Here is a 20165-nt window from a genome sequence, read left to right as displayed (position 1 = left end):
ACACAATTCTGAGTATCACTGCAAAATTGGTATCATGTAAAAACCTTTAAATATACCAACACAGTGCAGGACAACTTGATCTCTCTGACCATGTAATACTGGCTTGAACACCAGAATCGCTTAACATAAAATATAGAAACTGATGAAAATGATGAAACTGATGAAAATCTGGCATTTGTTTCAGTTCACCTTGACAGCTGTCTCAGGATACAGTGAAAAGAAACAAGACACTGGTAGAGAGTTTTGCCAGAGTATTTCACAAACCAGGAGTTAAAAGACAGTCATGTTCATACAACTGCAGTTCACCCTACTAACCACAGAATAGTGTTTATTCTCCTGTTGTATCCTATCACCGAACTAGACCGCCGGCCACTGACTGGGTTTACAACTCGCACTGCGGTCTTCGCTCTATGTGAACCTCAACAATGTCTCCAAGAAGGCTATTTCAGTAAGAGCTTACGAACAAAGTGGATTACGTAAGTGGGCAGGGAGACTCTCTCTCTCTGTCTTTCTCCATCATCTCTCTATCTCCCCTCTCCCCCTCTCTTCCTCTCTCTTTCCCTCTCTCTTTTAATTTCAATTTCAATTTCAATCAAACTGAAATAATGTTGCCAAAATCATGTAAATGTAAAAATGAAAATTTCAAAACAAACAACACCCCACAAACTAAACATGCAAAGCATTTTGATTACAGAGATAATATTTGCATGTAATGCACCATAATCACAGATAATCCTCAATATATCAATAATTCCAAAATCAAAAAAAGTTGTAATATTTTTGCGTTATTTTTTTGTAAATGTACATATGAGTTGGTATATGTTCATGTAGTCATGTGTTTGTATGTGTCCAATAAAGAGATCCTCAGAAGCACACACTGTCACGTTGTGGTTAGACTAATGATCAAAAGGCTGGTTGCCAGGTAAGCCACACTTTTTCCAGGAAACAACTGTACGGCAGACGAAACAGTGATTATTACGGATGCAATGTGACATGTTCCAGTCAGACTTGAGTCTGTTTTTCATGGTTTGTTTTGACCTGCTTAGGTCCCAGATGGTTGGGGTTTGCCATAAGTACGATACAACACGTGCAAGAACGTTTATACAATCACATTATACTCTTACATGGAAAACAATTAAGCACATGCGTCTTTTTCCACTTGCAAGAACTCCTGCATTTAATAAAGCTACATAACAAAGCTACATAACACTTCACCTGCAAGGCCTCTCTGCTATATTTTGGTTTAGGTAAACTACCATCTCACTTGGCTTAAATCAGTCTTAAGCCATCATCATTACAACACACAACACACTAGTAGACCTCAGCTTGGAAATTAAGCCTACAAGCCATTACATTAAGGCGGTAATGCAGTGTTCCCCTTTATTCATTCACCACAGCAAGACAAATGCCCTCACTGCTAGAGAAAATTGAAACACACAATTTCCCTGAAAAGATTAGAAAATGCATAGGTCATACATTTAGAATCAGCACAAAAAACATGTCCACATAGGGACAGATACAACCTAAAACTGGGATCATATCAGAGATGGACATGAAGCCAAAACCAGCGTTGACCCCAACAACCGGTGTTAAAAGCCATTTAAAGGGGAAACACTGTGGTGAAGATTTCCTAATCTCTGGAACGTTAGTGTGACACTGTTGAATAAGGCAGCTTACTCTGGAGTAGCAGCCAATGCGCCCATCATCCGCACAGGAATGAGACTGGGAGCCTGTAATCTCTTCAGATCAGACAGACTCACTTCGCGCTGCATCACAAAGGTCTAATAATACACACAGTAACCTCGTGCTGAAGAGTTTGACTTTTATACAACACCAAAACACAAATTTTTCTTCTGATTTTCAGAAGAAAAATTTCAATTTTCAATTTTCTATTTACTTTTCAAACTTTTCAACTCTGGACCAAAATGTAGTATTTTTTTCTTTGCCACCAAGTACAGGCTTTAATACCAGGACAAATACTAGGGCACTTTGTGTCTTTTCCCTCATCTATTGCGAGTAGTTTTTACCAAATGAAATTTTTATTGCATATTGACTCTGCTTTGTAGCTCTAAATTAACTCTTGCATCTGTGAGTGCTTGTGTGCGCCCCTGGACAAAACTATAATCTTATTGTAAGAAAGCATGGGGCCTTTGGACGCTTGTTCTTGATTATGCAGACAAACCCAGACTGCCCGGGACAGTGTGAACCTTATTTAAAACAGGTTCAGCTTGTAAATAGATCAAGCTAATAATAGTAGGCCTATAGGCTATTAATAAATGCTAACGAACCAACATATACTATACTATACTTCTATGTGTGAATCAGTCCAAAACAGTGCCATAAGATATTTTCTGGGTGTGCACAAATATGCACCAAAGTTAGCTATAGTGGGGGACATGGGTTGGGAACCATGTGAGGCTCGCTGGAAGATATGTATAGCCCAGTTATGGAATCAGTTACTTTATATGGAAGAAAATAGGCTGACAAGAAAGATATTTAATATATAAAATATGAATATGGTACTGAGAATTATGTTGTGTATAATCTAAAAAGCAAAGAGCCTTATGTGCCCAGCTGAGATCTGGTATTTTACCACTTATGGTTGGAACTGGATGGTATGTCAGGCTGGAAGAAGAAAAGCGTATTTGTTCAGTGTGCTGTTTGACTGACTGAAACATTTAGATTAGCTAGTTACCTGGAGAAAGCCTGGGAGATGAGAAAAAAAGCTCTTTATCAAGATAAACTGTAAGTTTGTAGCAGTTCTTTTCAGTGTATTGCTCATTTGAAACCTATCATTTCAAATATGTTATTTGAAAGAATATAGTAGTACTTTATAATGTGGTAATTTATTTATTTATTTATTTTTTTGCTCATATATGTATCACCGGAAGATGTATGTTTTGTAAAATGGTGGTGTCCTGTAAACCCATGTGGGATGGGCCAGATGTTTGGCATGACACTGAAATAAAAATAAACTAACTAACTATTTAGCACAAAACCTCTCTTCAACAATGATGATCTAGGCATGTCTGATAGAAAATCACACTGATCCCTCTACAAGACAATTGAACCCTGATTTTTAAAGGCTGAAGCTTCATGACTTCTCATTTATTCTCTCTTCTGAATACAAGAAGACTTGATTCCTTCTGGTGCGGAGGGGACTATAGGCCTACTACTACCACAGCCATGTGGTGACTCTACGTGGCTGTACATCTGTCCCTGTGATTCACTTGGCTGGTATTTTTAAACCATTTGTAGTCCAAAAAAAAGTCTCCACTGATTGCTTAACAGGATTATGAAGCAGACAACGACAGCTATAATGAGCCGGTTAAGCCCAAGGGAGGGAGAGAGGCTGCGGGTATAAAAGAGGACATCAACAGTTGCAGATCGCACTCTCCGCTCACTCTGACACTCTCTAACAGGATCCTAGACGACTGAAAACAGGTAAGACTTTTTCATGTGCAGATGGATGGATGGATGGATGGATGGATGACACAAGGTAGAGGAATGGAAGGAGGTTTAGTTAGAAGGATGGACCAATGGATGGGGGAATTGAGGGTGGAGGAACGGCTCTTGCCAACTCAAGCAACTAGAATCAAGTTCAATGGCTACCAGCCTGCAATAGTGATGATGGCAAAGAGTCAAAGAAACATGATTTTGCTTCTTGAATAGGACAGGTTGATGAGGAAGAACTGCATTGGTTCATACTTGAAAGATTATGCAGTCTGGCGGCTCCATTTGACAGGCTTCATCTGTGTCGCTGCTGTGGTTTAACAATGTCACTAGGGAGAGGCCAGATACTCTTTCCATGATCTCTCCTCTAGCCTCTTAAGGCTGAAAGGGCAGTCAGTCATATTACATCTTAGGCTTAAGTGGGAATGGTAATAGTCATCCTAATTGTATTACAGAGTGGATTTGCTGGAGAAGGGTTTATAAAGTCAATTTCAATGATGGATAGATGGATGTGAGAAAGAAGTGTGACGCATAGTATGGCTTAATCCTTGGGCCGATGTACAAGGCAGGTCAGGGGGGTCAGGAGGGTCAAGGGTGTCAGTTGTTGGACTTTAGGTTATAGTGACTGACAGTAGTTGTACTGAGTGCAGGTGTGTTGTGTTCATATCAGGAGATTCCCCAAACCAGACAATGTGGAATTACAACTGTGATGCAGAGCCTCAAGAGTCACCAGGCAGTAGTTTACTGAAGTAGGCTAATCATAAAATCACTGCTTGGTGGTCTTCTTTGTGTGAAATATTGTCTGAAGATACACTTTGCTCAGTTCAGGGAGAGATGTGATGTTGAGCATCCAACACTTGTCTTTCTGTGCCCAGCTGTTACAGCCTGCATCAGTTGTGCTGTTCATGGTGCTAAATTAAGCAGTAATAGTAATAACTGCCTTTTTGCGTTTATAAATGACAGTAACACATTGTTGTATTCCACTAAGCAATATAGTTCTCAAGGGTCAACTAATCAAAGTGGTTGCTGAACGGCACATTCATATAAGACTTTTCTGGTTAGCGTATTAATATTTAAATTAACTGTTATACAGTCACAGGTGTGCATTCACTGGGTATTTTACAATGACTTTGACTGTGACTCAGCCAATCAGGTAACACTAGCCAGTACTGTCTGCGCTGTGTCTCTCCATGGTGCTGAATCACAAACTCTGTCCATCGTCCTGAATCCACACAGTCGGTTTGGATTAGAGCTTCCTTCTCAATATAACAAGACACCATCCTCCTCACCATCCTAACATACACTCTTTTCCAGTTCATAAAGACGCTCTGTTATCTCTGCATGGTGCTCAACTCAAAAGTCAAGGTAGAACTGCTGGCGTATATGGGCAGGTAACAGATTCAGTTTGTACAGTTTGTACCAAGATTTGTGTAAAAGAGTAAAATACAGACAACCTAAATATGGAATGCTTACAAGTAAATGAGGATAAATCAGGACAGTAGATCATGTCTGAAAGTCAACCGAGATACTTGCAACCCCACTTTAACAAGTCAATTTTGAGAGCTTTAATGGACTAAAATTACACGGCAACTTGTGGGCGTTATTTCTGCTCTCTTACCCTTGTTGCAATGCTTTATTACCTTACTCATTAAAGAGCTAAAGAGAGCTACAGACTTAGTGACTCATTACCTCCAGGACTACTATAGCCAGCTACTGAATGGGCTTTATCCATTTAACTGCCCTTGAATAGGCTACTCAAGCAATGGCTTTAGCACTGAAGTTAAGTTTGAGGAGGACAGAATGTGACATACTGGCGTGTGTTGTGTAAATCCGGCCAGGATTCTGTTGTTAGGCCTGCGTCTATTGGATGAGGGTCAGTTAGCAGATGCAGAGTAATAGGGAATTTATCCTCCATGGCAGCTTTGACTCAGGAGCCCCTAACAGTGATGGTGTAATCTCATCCAAGGGGATTAGCCTTCTGTACCCTCAGGACAAAACATCACACCCCGCTGCCGTAGAGCTGACAGTCGGTACAAGATCAGGGTGTTTATCACAGCAGTTGACCATTGTCGTGACCTCCTAATAGCTTTAAATCACACACCTCTTTAACCTTACTCTGTGTCTATTTCTTTTCTCTCATCAGAAAACTTCCTAAGACCTCCTAGACATGGCCAAGTAAGTGTTATTATCTTCCTTCCTCACACACCTATACAGAATGCTTACATTTTTAAGTTTGGAGGTAGTTCACCCGTTCACAACACCTGATTGGTGGTCAGGAACTCCTTACCTACTTGAATTACAAAATCAAAGTATAAGAAAAGAACAAAAGAAAAGACTACAAACTGGGAATTACTCTTGCATCCTTTTCTATCCCGTTGAATTTTGCAGTTTTAATGACACATTTGAGGTCCCTAGATCCAGTCTTACTGTGCACCTCTTTGAACTCCAACCCCCCAAAAATATAACAGTCAACAGAAGATTGATTGGCAAACTCTTACTCAAGAAAAGAAAAAAAGATGTAAAGCTGAGATTCAAAGTTGTAAATACCTCTAAAATCTGTACCTCCCTGAAATGCATGGACCTCACCTCAGATACAACAACTAAAACAACAGAGATGAGACCTAAAGATAGCTGATAAGGTCTCTACGTGATACCGGAGGTGTTTTTACTTCCTTGGAGTTGTGAAGCAGATGTCGACCCTGTGTCAGCCAAATCCTAACACTATTGGTTTTAGGGTTTACGTTGGGTTTGTTCAGGCTTATAAAGTTCATGCATTAGTTCAAACGTGTTCTCAGGCCTTGACACCGAGAATAAGCTATTTGGGAACCCTGTCACACCATTTGTGGCTCGCTCACCTGGGCCGGCCTCTCAATCCGGAGAGCGGTGAGGTAAAGCTGCTCCACACTTAGCTATGCCTAACCGGATAAGAGGGAACAAGGGATTATTGACCCTTCTGCTCCTTGTGCAGCCACCTACCTTCCTTACCTACCTAATTCTGATCCTTATTTTACCATGGTTAATCCAGATATTTTGACCTTATCCACCTTACACAATCTTACTTCACCTACAGTAAACAACTGAAGTCAAACTTTACATACACAAACCACTTATGTTTGCTACATTATTATAACTCTCCGTTTCCCACATATAAATGTTTCAGTCATCACTTCTGATTGCCAAGACAATTGATTTCCTGTTGGATAGAAGGAAGAAAGCAAAGAATGAAGGAAGGAAAGATACATTTTGACATGAGCAAGCAAAGTATTAAGAGGGATTTCTATCATTTCATCTTGAGTTGCTTGAATTACACAAGACAAGCTGAACCAAGTGCAACACAGGTTTTTCACACTTCAACCTATGGCATGGTATTGCAGACTCTTTGTGCGTCTTTCTTGCCATTTACCATTTCATTTCAAAAAAGCAGTTGAGGACCCAGTGCATGCAGGGCTAATAGGCAATAGATAAAGGATGATAAATTAAACCTCCAGTATGTGCTATATATAGTCTTTGAGTGGTGCTTCTATTCTTTGTTCTCAGGGTTTTCAAGAAGACCAGTGGAAACGGAGGGGTAAGTCTATTTTTATTGATTTCTCTTGAGTTCTTGTCTTCTCCTCTCCTCTCCTCTCCTCTCCTCTCCTCTCCTCTCCTCTCCTCTCCTCTCCTCTCCTCTCCTCTCCTCTCTGTAGTCTGTCAATTGTCAATGGAGCTTGAGCTCCTTCAGCCCCTGAAGATTGCTGTTAATTGTTGAAAGAGGCTGACTCAAAATAGATTTAATAATGGCACATGAATGAAACATGCTTGGAAACAATAGCTGATGTCCTTGCTTCTGTCCTACAGCTGACCCTCTACCTGGGGAAGAGAGACTATCTAGACCATGTGGACGCAGTGGACACTGTTGGTATGTTCCTCCTTCATGTGTGTGTGAGCATGCGTGTGTGTTCATAAGTGTGTGTGCCTGTGCCTGTGTCTGTGTGTGTGTGTGTGTGTGCGCAGGTCCATAGTGAGGAAGATAAATAACTCATTTTGTAATGTTGTCATCTTTACAGATGGTGTTGTAAAGCTGGACCCAAAAGATTTTGGAGACAGGAAAGGTAACATCAGCAGTAGACTCTTACATACCCATTACACATTCAATATTTTCAAAATCTAAAAGCTTTCTTGCCCAGTCCATCCGGTCTGGGCATCTGCAGATTCAAGAGATCATAATAAAATAATGAATCTAATGTTATTTGTTCCCAGTTTTTGTGCAGCTGGCTTGTGCCTTCCGTTACGGCAGTGAGGACCTGGATGTGATCGGCCTGTCCTTCCGGAAGGACATCTGGTTCAAGCAGATCCAGATCTACCCAGCCGTCCACAAGCCCACTCTGACCCCCATGCACGACACCCTGATGAAGAAGGCCGGCGACAACGCACAGCCTTTCACTTTTGAAGTATGACGATATCTATCCTGATACATGTTCAACCACACAGTCTACCTATGGTACCTAGGCTCAAACGAAAATCTTCTTTCCAAGATGAGATATCACCTGTTTACTTTTACAAAATGGTTGCTGGCCACAACCTCTCTGTGGAATATCATATCACACTTTTCAAAAAATTAGCATATTATGTATAAAAATAAACATCTTTCAAAAGGATTTCAGTTATCTGAAGGCAACCTCTAGAAATGATATTCTTTATTTTGATCTTGAAAAGATTAAACAGATAAAATTGAACTTTATAGAAGTTAAAAATGTTATGAATTGTGTTTCTAGATACCCATCAACCTGCCATGCTCAGTCACTCTGCAGCCCGGACCCGATGACAAGGGCAAGGTAAACTCATCGTTAATGTTCCAACGCCAAACACCACAATAACTACTTCAGATTTTACCATATAACTGTGTATGCATGAATTTTAAATGGTGGCAGTAGTCATCGTTGTAGTTGCAGTTGATTCATTAGAGCCTTAGGAAATAAATTTATCACAAGTCAAACTTGGAATGATGTCAGAAGACAGGGAAACTTACTAAGGCAGGCAAGGAACACGCACATCACACACCTAGTAAGTACTAACCTTTTACTTTTGCTTTGCAGGCCTGTGGTGTCGACTTTGAGGTGAAAACCTACCTCGCCATGGAGGCCGACAACGCTGACGAGAAAATTGAAAAGAAGTGAGTTCTATCCTTTCACTCTCTTGTCGTTTTTCCACCATCTTTCTATGTGCACTCATCTTTTAACCACTCTGTTTGCCTCATTGTTCTGTCTGACTGACATTTTCTCTACTTCACTCTACACACCGCTCCCCACCCATCCCTCTCTCCTCCCTCTATCCCATTCTTTCTGACAGGGACACTGCTCGCCTTATCATTCGTAAAGTCCAGTACGCCCCCAGTCAGGTGGGCGCCGGGCCCAAGGCCAATATCTGCAAAGGCTTCATGATGTCCGACAAGCCCGTTCATCTAGAAGCTTCACTGGAGAAAGATGTACAGTAGCAAAACTTTCTTGTCACATTTTTCACAGGCCAATCGCCAATCATTAATTCATTCACATAAGCATCTTGTCTGTCCATGGTTCTTTGGGGTGTTTCAATTCTAGTAATTCTAACTCTATGGTGACAATGATGCTGTCTCACATTATATTGGCCATTGCAACACGGAGATTAATCCCCGTTTCCTGTTTTTGATCACAGTTCTTCTTCCACGGTGAAACCATTCCAATCAAAATCAAAGTCAATAACGAGAGCAACAAAACAGTCAAGAAAATCAAAATCACCGGTTTGTACCTCTGACATTAGAAATCACTCTAATTTCATCCTACAAGTCCACAAGTGTTGCTGAGAGCACAGAAAAATAATTCTCTCTCTCTCTCTCTCTCTCTCTCTCTCTCTTCACAGTGGATCAGACTACAGATATTGTCCTTTACTCAGCAGACAAATACACCAAGTGTGTTCTTACCCAAGAGTTTGGGTAAGTGGACAGGAAATTGAAATGACAGAAATACAGTGTCAAATATCAAGTGTCGCTGAAGCAGAATACAAACACGTGGTTTGATGTGTGTGTGTGTGTGTGTGTGTGTGTGTGTGTGTGTGTGTGTGTTTTGTCCTCTACAGAGAGACAGTAGAATCCAATGGCACTTATGACAACACTCTGTCCATCACTCCGCTGCTGGTGGACAACAAGGAGAAGAGAGGGCTGGCGCTGGACGGACGGCTGAAGGATGAGGACACCAACCTGGCCTCCACCACTGTGTGAGTACACACACACACACACACACACACTGCAGACATGGCTGAAATAGCATTTACAAATAACTCATAGCATTTGGTTAAACTTGATGAGTGGGGTTTGCCACATAGGGCAAAATGAAAGCCAGAAAGTTCAAACAGGAAGAAAACTGAACACTAATATAATATTCTTTTCTTTGACTATCAACTGCAGCTTACACATACATCATGTAGTTTAATGTCACTCGTCCCGTTGTTCCCGTCACCCTCGACTGTCTGCTGCCTAATTAAGCAGAAATGCTGTACAAGAGTTTTCAAACACACACACACACAACTCAATTAAACCTTCTAATCCCTAGAATCTCTGTATTTCTCCCTCAGGCTGCGGCAGGGCATGGAGAAGGAGGTGCTGGGAATCCTGGTTTCCTACAAGATTAAAGTGAACCTCATGGTGGCCGGAGGAGGGTGAGTGTGTATTCCTGCATTGTAAGATTTAGCACAGGACAAAGGACCCAATGAAGCCACCTTGTAAGAATTCACAATAAAAAAAAAATAATAATAAAAATAAAAATGTTATCCTGACTAGTGCTGCACAAATTGGGGTGAAATTGGAGGCTGGGTTAACTTCATGTAAAAAATGAATACACTATCATCAATGCTAAATTAATGGTTTATTATTACCTAAATTAAAGCCCAGTGAGATCATGTTTGACTAAAGAGACAGAGCCTAACCTGTGATGTCCCTCTTTTCTGTCTCGCAGCCTGCTGGGCGGCCTCACAGCCAGGTGAGTAGTGTCCATTAATGATGATGTCACAGCACTCACAGCCAATCAGAAGTGATCAACAGTTATCATTATTAGTCTGATTGGTTTGTTTGTTTGTCTCCACAGTGATGTAACAGTGGAACTGCCCTTGTCCCTCATGCACCTCAAGCCCACAGGTATTTTTCAGTAACACACACACACACACACACACACACACACACACACACACACGTGTACAATTTATCTGAAAATATCGTCAAACCCTAAAGTGAATGTAAATATTACCACTACCAATACACTTTACAGTTCATAGCCCAACTTTAGCATGTCCTAATGATGAAAAACTGAAGCTGACATTTTGCTTTTATCTTCTCTTTCCTTCCTTTCACATCAACCGTCCTTCCAAACTTAGCAGAGTAATAACTGCACATCAGTGTAAGTACAAAAAGGCCATTTAATACTTTAATCTTGGTGCTATCATCTAGAAATCATGTCAAATCAAGTAGGAAGTCCAAGTTAGAGGTGACATGTTTATAATCTGTTCTGCTTAGTGTTTTGCCTCTAAGGTTTTTTCTAATGTTCTCCTCCTTACAGTGTCCTGGAGTAAAACTCGGAATAGAGCCCCCATAGTCAAGGTGAGGTTCATCCACAGCACACTCCAGCAAAGCCTGTTCTATTGTTATGTGTGTGTGTGTGTGTGTGTGTGTGTGTGTGTGTGTGTGTGTGTGTCCGTGTGTGTGTCCGTGTGTGTGTTTGTGTATGTAGAAAAGTTATCATGATACACATTTCTGCTGTCATGCTAAAAGGCAAAATCTTTCACCAAATGAGATGTGAAATAAATTAGGGAATATTATGCAATGAACATCCATTTTATTATTTAACGTGATTTTGTATATATATTAGTAGATATTGATATATATCATTATCAAAATAACTTCTTATGGTTATTGTGATATGAATTTTGTCCATATCGCTCAGCTCTATTTAAATGTGTGGTAACTTCTCTCTGTTTGCTCCTTTTCAGAGAGGATGTTACCCTGGAGGTTGAGAAGAAACCCGCAGAAAAACAGGAAGACAAAGAGGAAATGTGACAAAAAAAGAGGAGGAAGATGGATGTGACTGGTGTCATGAAGCCAAATAACAAAAACAGAACAAATAAAGAGAATGGCCTTTTCAACAATACAAAGATAGCATAAGTTCAGATGTAACATCAGCCCTCACACAGATGTTGCTGTTCTTGTTTTTGTTGTTTAAATCATGATATCATTCATATATTGCAGGACAGTATCCAACAGCTAGAGACCAAAGCTAGAGATAGGAAATCATTTTAAATCCATAAAAGCTACTCTGAATCACAGTGCTACATGTAGCTCTCCGCTCATTATCTGTTATTTTGAATGACATTGTGTGTTTTGTTTTGTTTTTTGTGAAATTCTGTGAAAAACAAATATGTTTTTGACTAGCCAAGTCAATAACCCAAAATCCAATAAAACAATTCTAAAAACAGACTTCTTATGACGTGGGTTTTATTTCTCTGTCTCTGCTCAGGATGACAGGGAGTTTTAGCTTGGCTGTGAAACTTGTTCCAACACTTTAAATAGTTAGAATGTAAATTTCCCATTCTTTTTTTCCCACTGAGCAAAATTTGGACTGCAGCTTTAGCTTGCTTTCCAACTTGACCACAGATTCACTGTTCTGTTGTTCCTCCATATTGTAAACTAAGAGAGCTCTGGCTTCTGCCTCCACTGGAGCAGCTGGAACAAAATGGCGTGGCTCTGGGTTATCTCATCTTCATGGTCAAAGTGAGCAGTTTGGGGATATTCTGAAGGGGAGAAATGTCAGACGACGTGTAAGAACTGCAATGAGATTCTGTCACTCTCTGTTTTACCTATAGGCCAGACAGTGTGTCTCTACCACACAGAGGACAATTATGATGTAAAAAGTTGTCAAATTTGTGTGAGAAGAATGTAATATTGTTATACAGGAGGATAGATGAGCAGCGGTGTCAATTCACTCAGCCCTAAAGGTATGGCAAAGTCAGCTATTGGTCAACAGACTGTCATCTTAGAGACAACATTGGTCCAGAATGCTTCCCTATGTGAATGTTTTTAAAGATGTGACTTCCAAATAAATTTCTTGATCTTTGCTCTCTATTGTAAGCATAAAAACAAGATCAAAGTTGGACTCCTTTAGGCTAAGTGGGTAGGGCACTGAGGTTAACCTGGGATTATCTGTGCTGTAAAAGGAAAGAAAGTCAGAGGATAAGGAAGATAACCTAATACTTCTGGATGTTGGATCAGAGAGGGATCTTCAGGAAACACTGAGAGGAGGATCCTGACCCGGCCTTACTCAAACCAGGGTTTATATATCGCCCATCACACACACACACACACACACACACACACACACACACACACACACACACACACGTAGAAACGATTATAGCGAGAGTATCATAAATCGTGTCGTATGATCGTATCATAGACGGACACCTCCTCTACACCGGTGGAGGGCAGCAACACGCCTGAAATGTTTCTATCCTGCCGTGAGTCCAACGAAGAAGACGACGACACACGAGTTCTCTCCTTGACGTCATCACGCACAACGTGCTGTGGCGGAGGAGCGGTGAAGCAACATGGCTTTGAATGGAGGTTTGTGAACTTCATAGCTAGCGAACTAACTTTGCCTTTTATCCCATTCAGCCACACCGTTGATACGGAATTATCTTGACGTATGCAGAGGAAAGGAGTCTCGTCTTTATTTTTATTTTTCAAATTAAGATTTGATACCGCCTAGTTAACTACGTAACGTTAGCTAACATTACCTTAGCACGGTTGACATCTCGACGTTTGCTTGCAAGCTTGTCATCAGTTGCTAGCCGAGTACTTTACGTGAAATAGTCTTAACCTACATAAATTGAATACAATAACTAATGTTAGCCAGGTTACTAATCTAACGCCGAGTGTCCCCTGAAATAAGCTAAACTGTTTGGGTAACGCTACTAGCTAAATGCTAAAAGGTACAGACTCATAGTTCAATATTGCTGTTTGGATAAACTGTTCCATATTATTAACGTTAAATTAAGGCATCTACTTAGGTGGCTAGCTAGGTAATGTAGGGCTGTGTTGTGGTGCTGTGTATTACTACAGCTATGGTTTTAAGATGGCTAAGGAGTGCAAGTTGATGAAGTGTGGTTCCTGCACATCTATAGTGCATAGTGACACAAAATGAAATTATATGTAAATGCTATCTGCAGGTGTCACAGCATCTGTAACAAAAATATTAAACACATTGTGAGGATGAATGTACACTCCCTGTGTAGGTGTACTGCAATTAAACCAGCACTCTGTTACTGTGTTCCCAGATGACGAGGACTTTGAGTGGGAGCCTCCGACAGAGGCGGAGATGAAGGTGATCCAGGCTCGCAGGGAGCGACAAGACAAAATCAGCAAACTGATGGGAGACTATCTGCTGAAAGGATACAAGATGCTGGGAGAGTGTTGTGAGCTGTGTGGGGTGAGTGGTGTGGAGTTTTATTTTGATGGTGTCTGAATAATGGGGAAAAAAAGGAGTGGTGTAATATATGTGTGTGTGGGTTAAACAAAGTTTGTTTGTGTGTTTCCAGACAATTCTTCTCCAGGACAAGCAGCAGAAGAACTACTGTGTATCATGTCAGGAGCTGGACTCTGATGTTGACAAGGACAACCCTGGTACACACAACAAACACACACACAAACTTAATGCGCATCTGTGTCAACTACACCAGTTGTGGTTAATTGTATCTCCTCTCCTGTTTTGTCTTCTGTCCTCTCCTCATTCTTTCTCCTTTCCCCCATCACCTCTCCTCTTGCCCTCACCCTCTCCCTTCATTACTTAATTTCCTATCTCCCTTTCTTCCTTTTCTCTCACTCAGCTCTAAATGCCCAGGCAGCGTTGTCCCAGGTCAGAGAGAGGCAGCTTGCAGCTCAGCCCCCTGCACCGTCCCAAGCCCCTGAACTGAACGTAGGCCCCAGCACCAGCCAGGGGAGCGGGTCAGTTCCTCAACCGAGACCGGAGCACTGTGAGGGGGCCGCCGCAGGGCTGAGAGGCCCCCTGCCTCCACCTGCTCTCCCTGCTCCTACCACCCCTGCCCCCACCACAGTCCTGGCTTCCACCTACCCCCCCGCCCTAGCTTCTGCCTCCCCACAAAGCACCACCCACCATCCTGTGTTACAAGAGGCTGAGGAAGCCGTTCTAACCAAACTTCGCTGGGCCACTTCCCAGCTACAGAGCTCGGCCTCCCTGGAGGGAAGCATCCAGCTGTGCAGCCTCATCACCAGCTGTGCCCAGTCGCTGCGCAGCCTCAGGGAGCTCAACCAGTAGCCACCCTGGACTGGCTGGGCCCACGGATTAATGGGAACGCTGGTCCTGCTTGCCTCTGTTTTGGGTTAATGACTCTGGTCAGCTGCTTTTCAACGACTCTCTTTGACTGAACCCATGCTTAGAGTTGAATGCGGAATTGGGCAAAAATGCACTTGAAATAGGATTAAAATGTCAGAAGTGTACAAGGTACTCTTGACTTCACTTTTTACAGGCTTCCATTAGTGTTTATGAACAAAGTTTTGAATGTTTGGCTGTTTTTTTTCCTCAGTGATGATGAAAATGAATTTTTCCAAGCATATTCATTGTTATGATTCATTTGAAAACAATTGGCTTTTTATCATTTTAAAATAAGGCTAAATCAATATTATGTTGTAAAATAATGGCAGCGTGGTCATACTGCTTTCATAGTTAATTTGGCTTTAGTAGGGGTAAAAATGAAAAAGAATGCCTTCTTTATACCTAATTGTTATTCAAACCCAGCACAATGAATGGATGTTCTGAACCATTGAATATTTCAGACCAGTCCTGCTTGTCAGATCCTTCAAAACCCTTTCAAGTGGACAAACCACTTGCAAGCAGGGATGCAGCTTGAGGATTTTGGGTTCTTGCCCGGCTCACTGACCCGGGGCGACCATCAGGCCCCATTCAAAATCTGGCTAGTGAGGAATATTTTGTATTAGCCTGGTCTGAAATCCCCTGTCATGCGCAAGTTGGTTGTAAAACCTCCATCTCTGCCAACAAGAAACTACAACATAAATGAAAAGTTTTGTTTCAATTCATACTCAAGTGCAGTATAAGCAACGTAATACCACTATTAAGATTACTACTACTAATGATGATAATAATTAATTAGTTTTAGTATTAATAATGCCATTATTTCTTTGCCCAGCTCCGTTTGACAGCATAAAATGAGTTCTTATTCTGCGCTTTGAAATCCATCTCGGACCTAACAGCTGTGTCAGTGCGCTCATGCACGTGTATTTGTGTGTGTGCACAGCATGAGTGTCTGTGTGCCCACAATGCAGTTCACTCATAATCGAACCAGAGGACCTCGTTCACATCTGTAGTGGAATATTTATAATTTGATCACCACATAACTACTGGTGAACAACAGATGCTAGGAGTAAAACAATTATACACAATCTATAAATCGGTGGTGTCCAATTGTGGGACAAGAATATGCATATTTTCATTCCAATCACACACCAGCTGGTTTCAAATGATTAACACAACTTCAACCAGAGAGGGAGTAACTGTTTTGAGAAATAAGCTGTTGTAGTGTTTGGTTGAAATTAAACCCTGCATACTCTTGTCCCTTGATGGAAGATGGTTGGAAGTTACTGCTATAAATTGTCCATTATAACTCATAGACTTTCTTTGATAAACACACCTGTCCTCTGATCTGACCCTGCTTTTGCACACATACAAACACACACATCTTTCAATCTAGCTGTTATCTCTCACGCTCAAACGCATTTCTGTTTCTCTATGGTTTGCCTCTGGTGATGCAAAGTTTGGTGCTTTGTGTCTTGGCTCTTCTGAGGTCTTTCAGTGTAAAGTATAAATCTTTGATGCATGATGAATTTGGTTGTTTGATCCGGCGATGTGCAGGTGAGGCGGGTTAGGATTAGGGTGCATGGTTCAGTGTTCGCCTGCATGACTTGATGGAAGAATGACTGGCAGAGGTAAATCCTTATCACTCTTGACTCCTGGAAAAAAAGTCTTTCTAGAACAAATGGACTGTTTGTGTACTGTATATCTCTAGATGCTTCACATGGGAACAGCCAGCTGCAGTGTTGTCCAAGGAAGTTTCTCAGTTGCCTAATTATGTACCAGAATAAAGAAAGCGTTGCCTGTTGAGCAGACTGTTTATGGTGTGTTTCTTCCACCAGAGGGTGCCAAATGCATTCCGCCATGAAGTTTTGTTTGTGAGAAAATATTTAAGCAGTATATTAAATACAAATCTACTTCTATATTGTATTTCTATTTAAAATCAAATGTTGCTACCTCAGATGAAAAACCACCAGACCCAGAGCCATATTGTGTATTCAATTTCACCATAACCCGACACTGCTGCACTATTTCAGGCCTGTTTCGGACAGTTTGAATTGAATAATGTTGGAGTGTAAGAGTGCCATTAAGATGCACTGTCCTTCCTCACTTTGATTACTTCATTTAATAATCCACCAAATAGCTGGCCTTATTTGGGATGGCTGTCATTTTTGGTAGGCTAGGACTGGACTTAAAGCTCTGTCTTTGTATGTTACAGTTGCACCTTGAGATACTGTATCCAGTTGCCATTGTCCAATCAGACAGGCTGGACTGACAGTTTCCCTTTTCCCCAAATATAGACTGTGTTGAACGGTAGCGGGGCGGGGCGCGGTCATCGCCGGGCGGAGCCGGGGTATGTCGGTGAACTCTCCCAGACAAAGGAAGAAAGGAAACAAAACAAAGCCAGGAAGCCTGGCATGATGAATTCGGCAGTCCAGACCTCCACATTTGACTAAATACATCCCAAAGACAAAGACGCATTATTAACTTGCTTTTGCCTTTGAGGAATCTGTTTGCACGGTTTCGGACGCCGCTCTGCTGCTGCACTCTGGGAGAAGCAATCACAGCACCCATAGGTGGTGGTGAGTATAGGTGCTCATCAGACTAATGCACTACCTTGTATGTGCGTTTGAGGAATTGGTTTTCTGTCTTTACACTCTGACTGGACGTCCATGCAGAAAATACATGCTCACCAGACGCTCATGATACTGTGAACGCGGCGTCGCCTTTGCCTGCAGTGTGAAACTAGATCCAGTCTAAAGAGTTTGGGATGAACGGGGTTCAGGCCGGGGGTGTGTTTGCAGTCGAGGGGCTCCCGCCGCTGCCCAAAGGCCTGAGCGGCATCCTGAACTCCAGCGGCGGCTCGTGGCGGGACATCGAGAAGGTGCACAGCAAGAGAGCGCGCATCCAGGCGGACATCAGCCGGGGCGGCGGGGACGCGCCCTGTGGTAGCAGCAAGCCGGCAGGCCTGGACGCTGCGCTGGCGCTGCTGCGCAAAGAGATGGTAGGTGGTCTGTCTGTCTGTCTGTCTGTCTGTCTGTCTGTCTGTCTCTCTCTCTCTCTCTCTCTCTCTCTCTCTCTCTCTCTCCCTCTCCCTCTCCATGTGTGTGCGCGCGCGCACGTGTGACTGTAGCATAGGTGCATAGATTTTGTCTTTGTCTCTCAGACTATCCGTGTCTGACTGTTGCAGTCTCTGTGTGTGTTTATGTGTGTATGTTAGTGTCTGTCTGGTTATAGTGTCTCCATCAATATAAGAGCTACATGTCTGCATCATTTTCATATACAGTATCTGCTATGATTGCCACATGGCTAGACAAAGTTTGATCCTGTGTGTGTGTGTGTGTGTGTGTGTGTGTGTGTGTGTGTGTGTGTGTGTGTGTGTGTGTGTGTGTTCGACAGGTGGGTCTGCGTCAGCTGGACATGTCTCTGCTGTGCCAGCTGTGGTCGCTGCATGAAGCCATCCAGGACTACAAAGGCTCCTCGCTGCTCTCTGACAGCGCCGACAACGGCTACTCCGAGGGGGAGGAGGAGGAGGAAGAGGAGGAGGAGGAGCAGAGGGCCGCTCCTTCCTCCTCCCTGCCTCTGCCTCCACCCAGCAGCAACTCCAGAGACCAGTGGATCAAAGACTCCTTTCATATTCCCTAATGTTTTTTACTCTTTGATTGTCTGAAGAAGGATTTGTGGAGCACTCATGCTCTTTTTCAGCTCCGCCCTGCGTCACGTTCATACAGTTAAACACACACTCACCCCTGGGAGACAGCCAGTCCTCAACTGGTGACCACTGAACTGGGGGTGAAGTGCCTTATGTAGGGGCATCCCCACACTGTGGAGACAGGGGAGAGGGCAACTCATTGACTTCCCCTGCCCAAATTGTTCCAAAGCCTGTCTCTAACCTTAAGTCTACAGCTGTCCCCATACTGTGTATACAGGGTGTCCGAAAAGTCTGGATTCACAGGGATGGACTTTATATTTTTTCTTTCTTTCTGGTCTATGTCAGGTCCAAAATTAACCGCCCACTAAGCACCAAATGCTGGTAGAATTTGTCTTGGGCAGATACATAAATAGTCAATAATCAATAGTCACCCACTACACTGAGTGCATTTTAAACAGTAACATTTGAATGCCTCGGTATTATGCAGTCTTTGGTCTTTGCCTGTTCTCATACTTTGTCACACATTTTGACTGTGAGCCAATCAGATCAAAGCAAATCAATTATTAAAAAATTATTCTTGGCAGGTATTTGTTGTAGTTTAGCAGCCCTTGGCAGGTGAGATAAAACATTTATTTTTGACAGTGGCACTATAGATGGTAGATACTCTACAGATCACGCTTCTGAAATCTGGTTTTGATGCTTGTTTAGTTGGTGGTTTCCTGATGATACAAGACTTTTTTGACACCCTGTATTACATGTTGAAATAGACTTTCCTATCATACAGTACTTCAGGCCATGTAGTGGCATGGCCTCTAAAGAACAGAAGTGCTACCAATCAATAATTTGTGTTCCCTTTAACATTAAAGTGAATCAATGTGAGAGGCTTGAGCAACATACAGTACATCCAAAACCTGTCAATCTAATCTGTGAACTTTTGCCACATAAATAGATTTTCCATACCTAAAGATATAGAGGAATTCCACAGAAAATTATGTTTGAATGCTTGAATTCAGACAAAGAAATAGCAGCTGTTTACTATGAGTACAGGAGCATGACCGTCTAGAAAATGTTCTTTCAACCACTGGAATACATTTTCCTTGATCTTGAGAGCTCATAAATCAAAACTCATAAAACAACAAAAAAAACTCTGCAAATTATAGGACATGATCTCTGTCTGTCAGAACATCAACCTAAAAATTCATTTTGGTGGAATTCCCCTTTAATTTAATAGCCAGCTCCTCTGCACTTAAGATGTTGGACCCAGGCAAATTCAGCTCATCATAGTCATAATATACTGAGTTGAGCCTTCCACATCTCAAAGCCCACTAACTGGATAGGAACCAGGATTATCAAACTTGGTTTATCAAAAATGTTTTCAAAGTCTCTGGATTGAGTTGTTTAATTCTCAAACAAAATGTATTACAGTTTTATACAGCTGAAAGTTGAATGTTTTGGCAAAGTCGTTGAATGAATATGTGTAACTTTGTAGTCTGTCAACTTCATCTGTTATGATCTTTTGTATCTCAATCTTAAAATAAAACTACAGTGTATGCCATAGATATGTACAGTATTCCTTGAACTTGATATAATCAGTGGCTGATATTACAAAATCTGACCAACAGGGGGCGGACTATCTCCAGTCGAGAAAGCTCCTTCACTCCTGCAGCCCTCCTGCTTTT

General features: G+C 42.0%; 3 protein-coding genes across 3 annotated transcripts; all 3 read left to right on the top strand.

Annotated features, from left to right (window-relative positions):
* The first annotated feature begins 3412 nt into the window (after positions 1 to 3412).
* On the top strand, positions 3413 to 11858 carry arr3a (arrestin 3a, retinal (X-arrestin)). The gene is made up of 18 exons (XM_071545954.1): positions 3413 to 3444; positions 5597 to 5628; positions 6991 to 7021; positions 7291 to 7351; positions 7500 to 7544; positions 7693 to 7883; positions 8208 to 8267; positions 8529 to 8605; positions 8782 to 8917; positions 9124 to 9208; positions 9328 to 9400; positions 9544 to 9681; positions 10039 to 10122; positions 10419 to 10442; positions 10548 to 10597; positions 10834 to 10856; positions 11016 to 11056; positions 11446 to 11858. The coding sequence occupies exons 2-16, from the start codon at positions 5621 to 5623 to the stop codon at positions 10839 to 10841; spliced, it is 1071 nt and encodes a 356-aa protein (XP_071402055.1). The 5' UTR covers positions 3413 to 3444; positions 5597 to 5620; the 3' UTR covers positions 10842 to 10856; positions 11016 to 11056; positions 11446 to 11858.
* A 1176-nt stretch (positions 11859 to 13034) lies between these two features.
* Positions 13035 to 16643, top strand: znrd2 (zinc ribbon domain containing 2). The gene is made up of 4 exons (XM_071545974.1): positions 13035 to 13072; positions 13786 to 13937; positions 14047 to 14131; positions 14335 to 16643. The coding sequence occupies exons 1-4, from the start codon at positions 13057 to 13059 to the stop codon at positions 14781 to 14783; spliced, it is 702 nt and encodes a 233-aa protein (XP_071402075.1). The 5' UTR covers positions 13035 to 13056; the 3' UTR covers positions 14784 to 16643.
* A 579-nt stretch (positions 16644 to 17222) lies between these two features.
* Positions 17223 to 20034, top strand: fam89b (family with sequence similarity 89 member B). Its single transcript, XM_071545989.1, has 2 exons — positions 17223 to 17838; positions 18234 to 20034. Exons 1-2 carry the CDS (start codon positions 17605 to 17607, stop codon positions 18477 to 18479), a joined length of 480 nt encoding a protein of 159 aa, XP_071402090.1. The 5' UTR covers positions 17223 to 17604; the 3' UTR covers positions 18480 to 20034.
* Positions 20035 to 20165: the final 131 nt, after the last annotated feature.

Source organism: Centroberyx affinis, unplaced genomic scaffold (assembly GCF_046629955.1).
Source record: "Centroberyx affinis isolate AG114_WGS23_722 - 3 ecotype Tasmania unplaced genomic scaffold, CSIRO-AGI_Caff_v1 ptg005081l_1, whole genome shotgun sequence".
Lineage (NCBI taxonomy): Eukaryota > Metazoa > Chordata > Actinopteri > Beryciformes > Berycidae > Centroberyx > Centroberyx affinis.
Note: the sequence above shows the minus strand (reverse complement) of the source record. Positions and strands in the feature narration are given on the sequence as shown.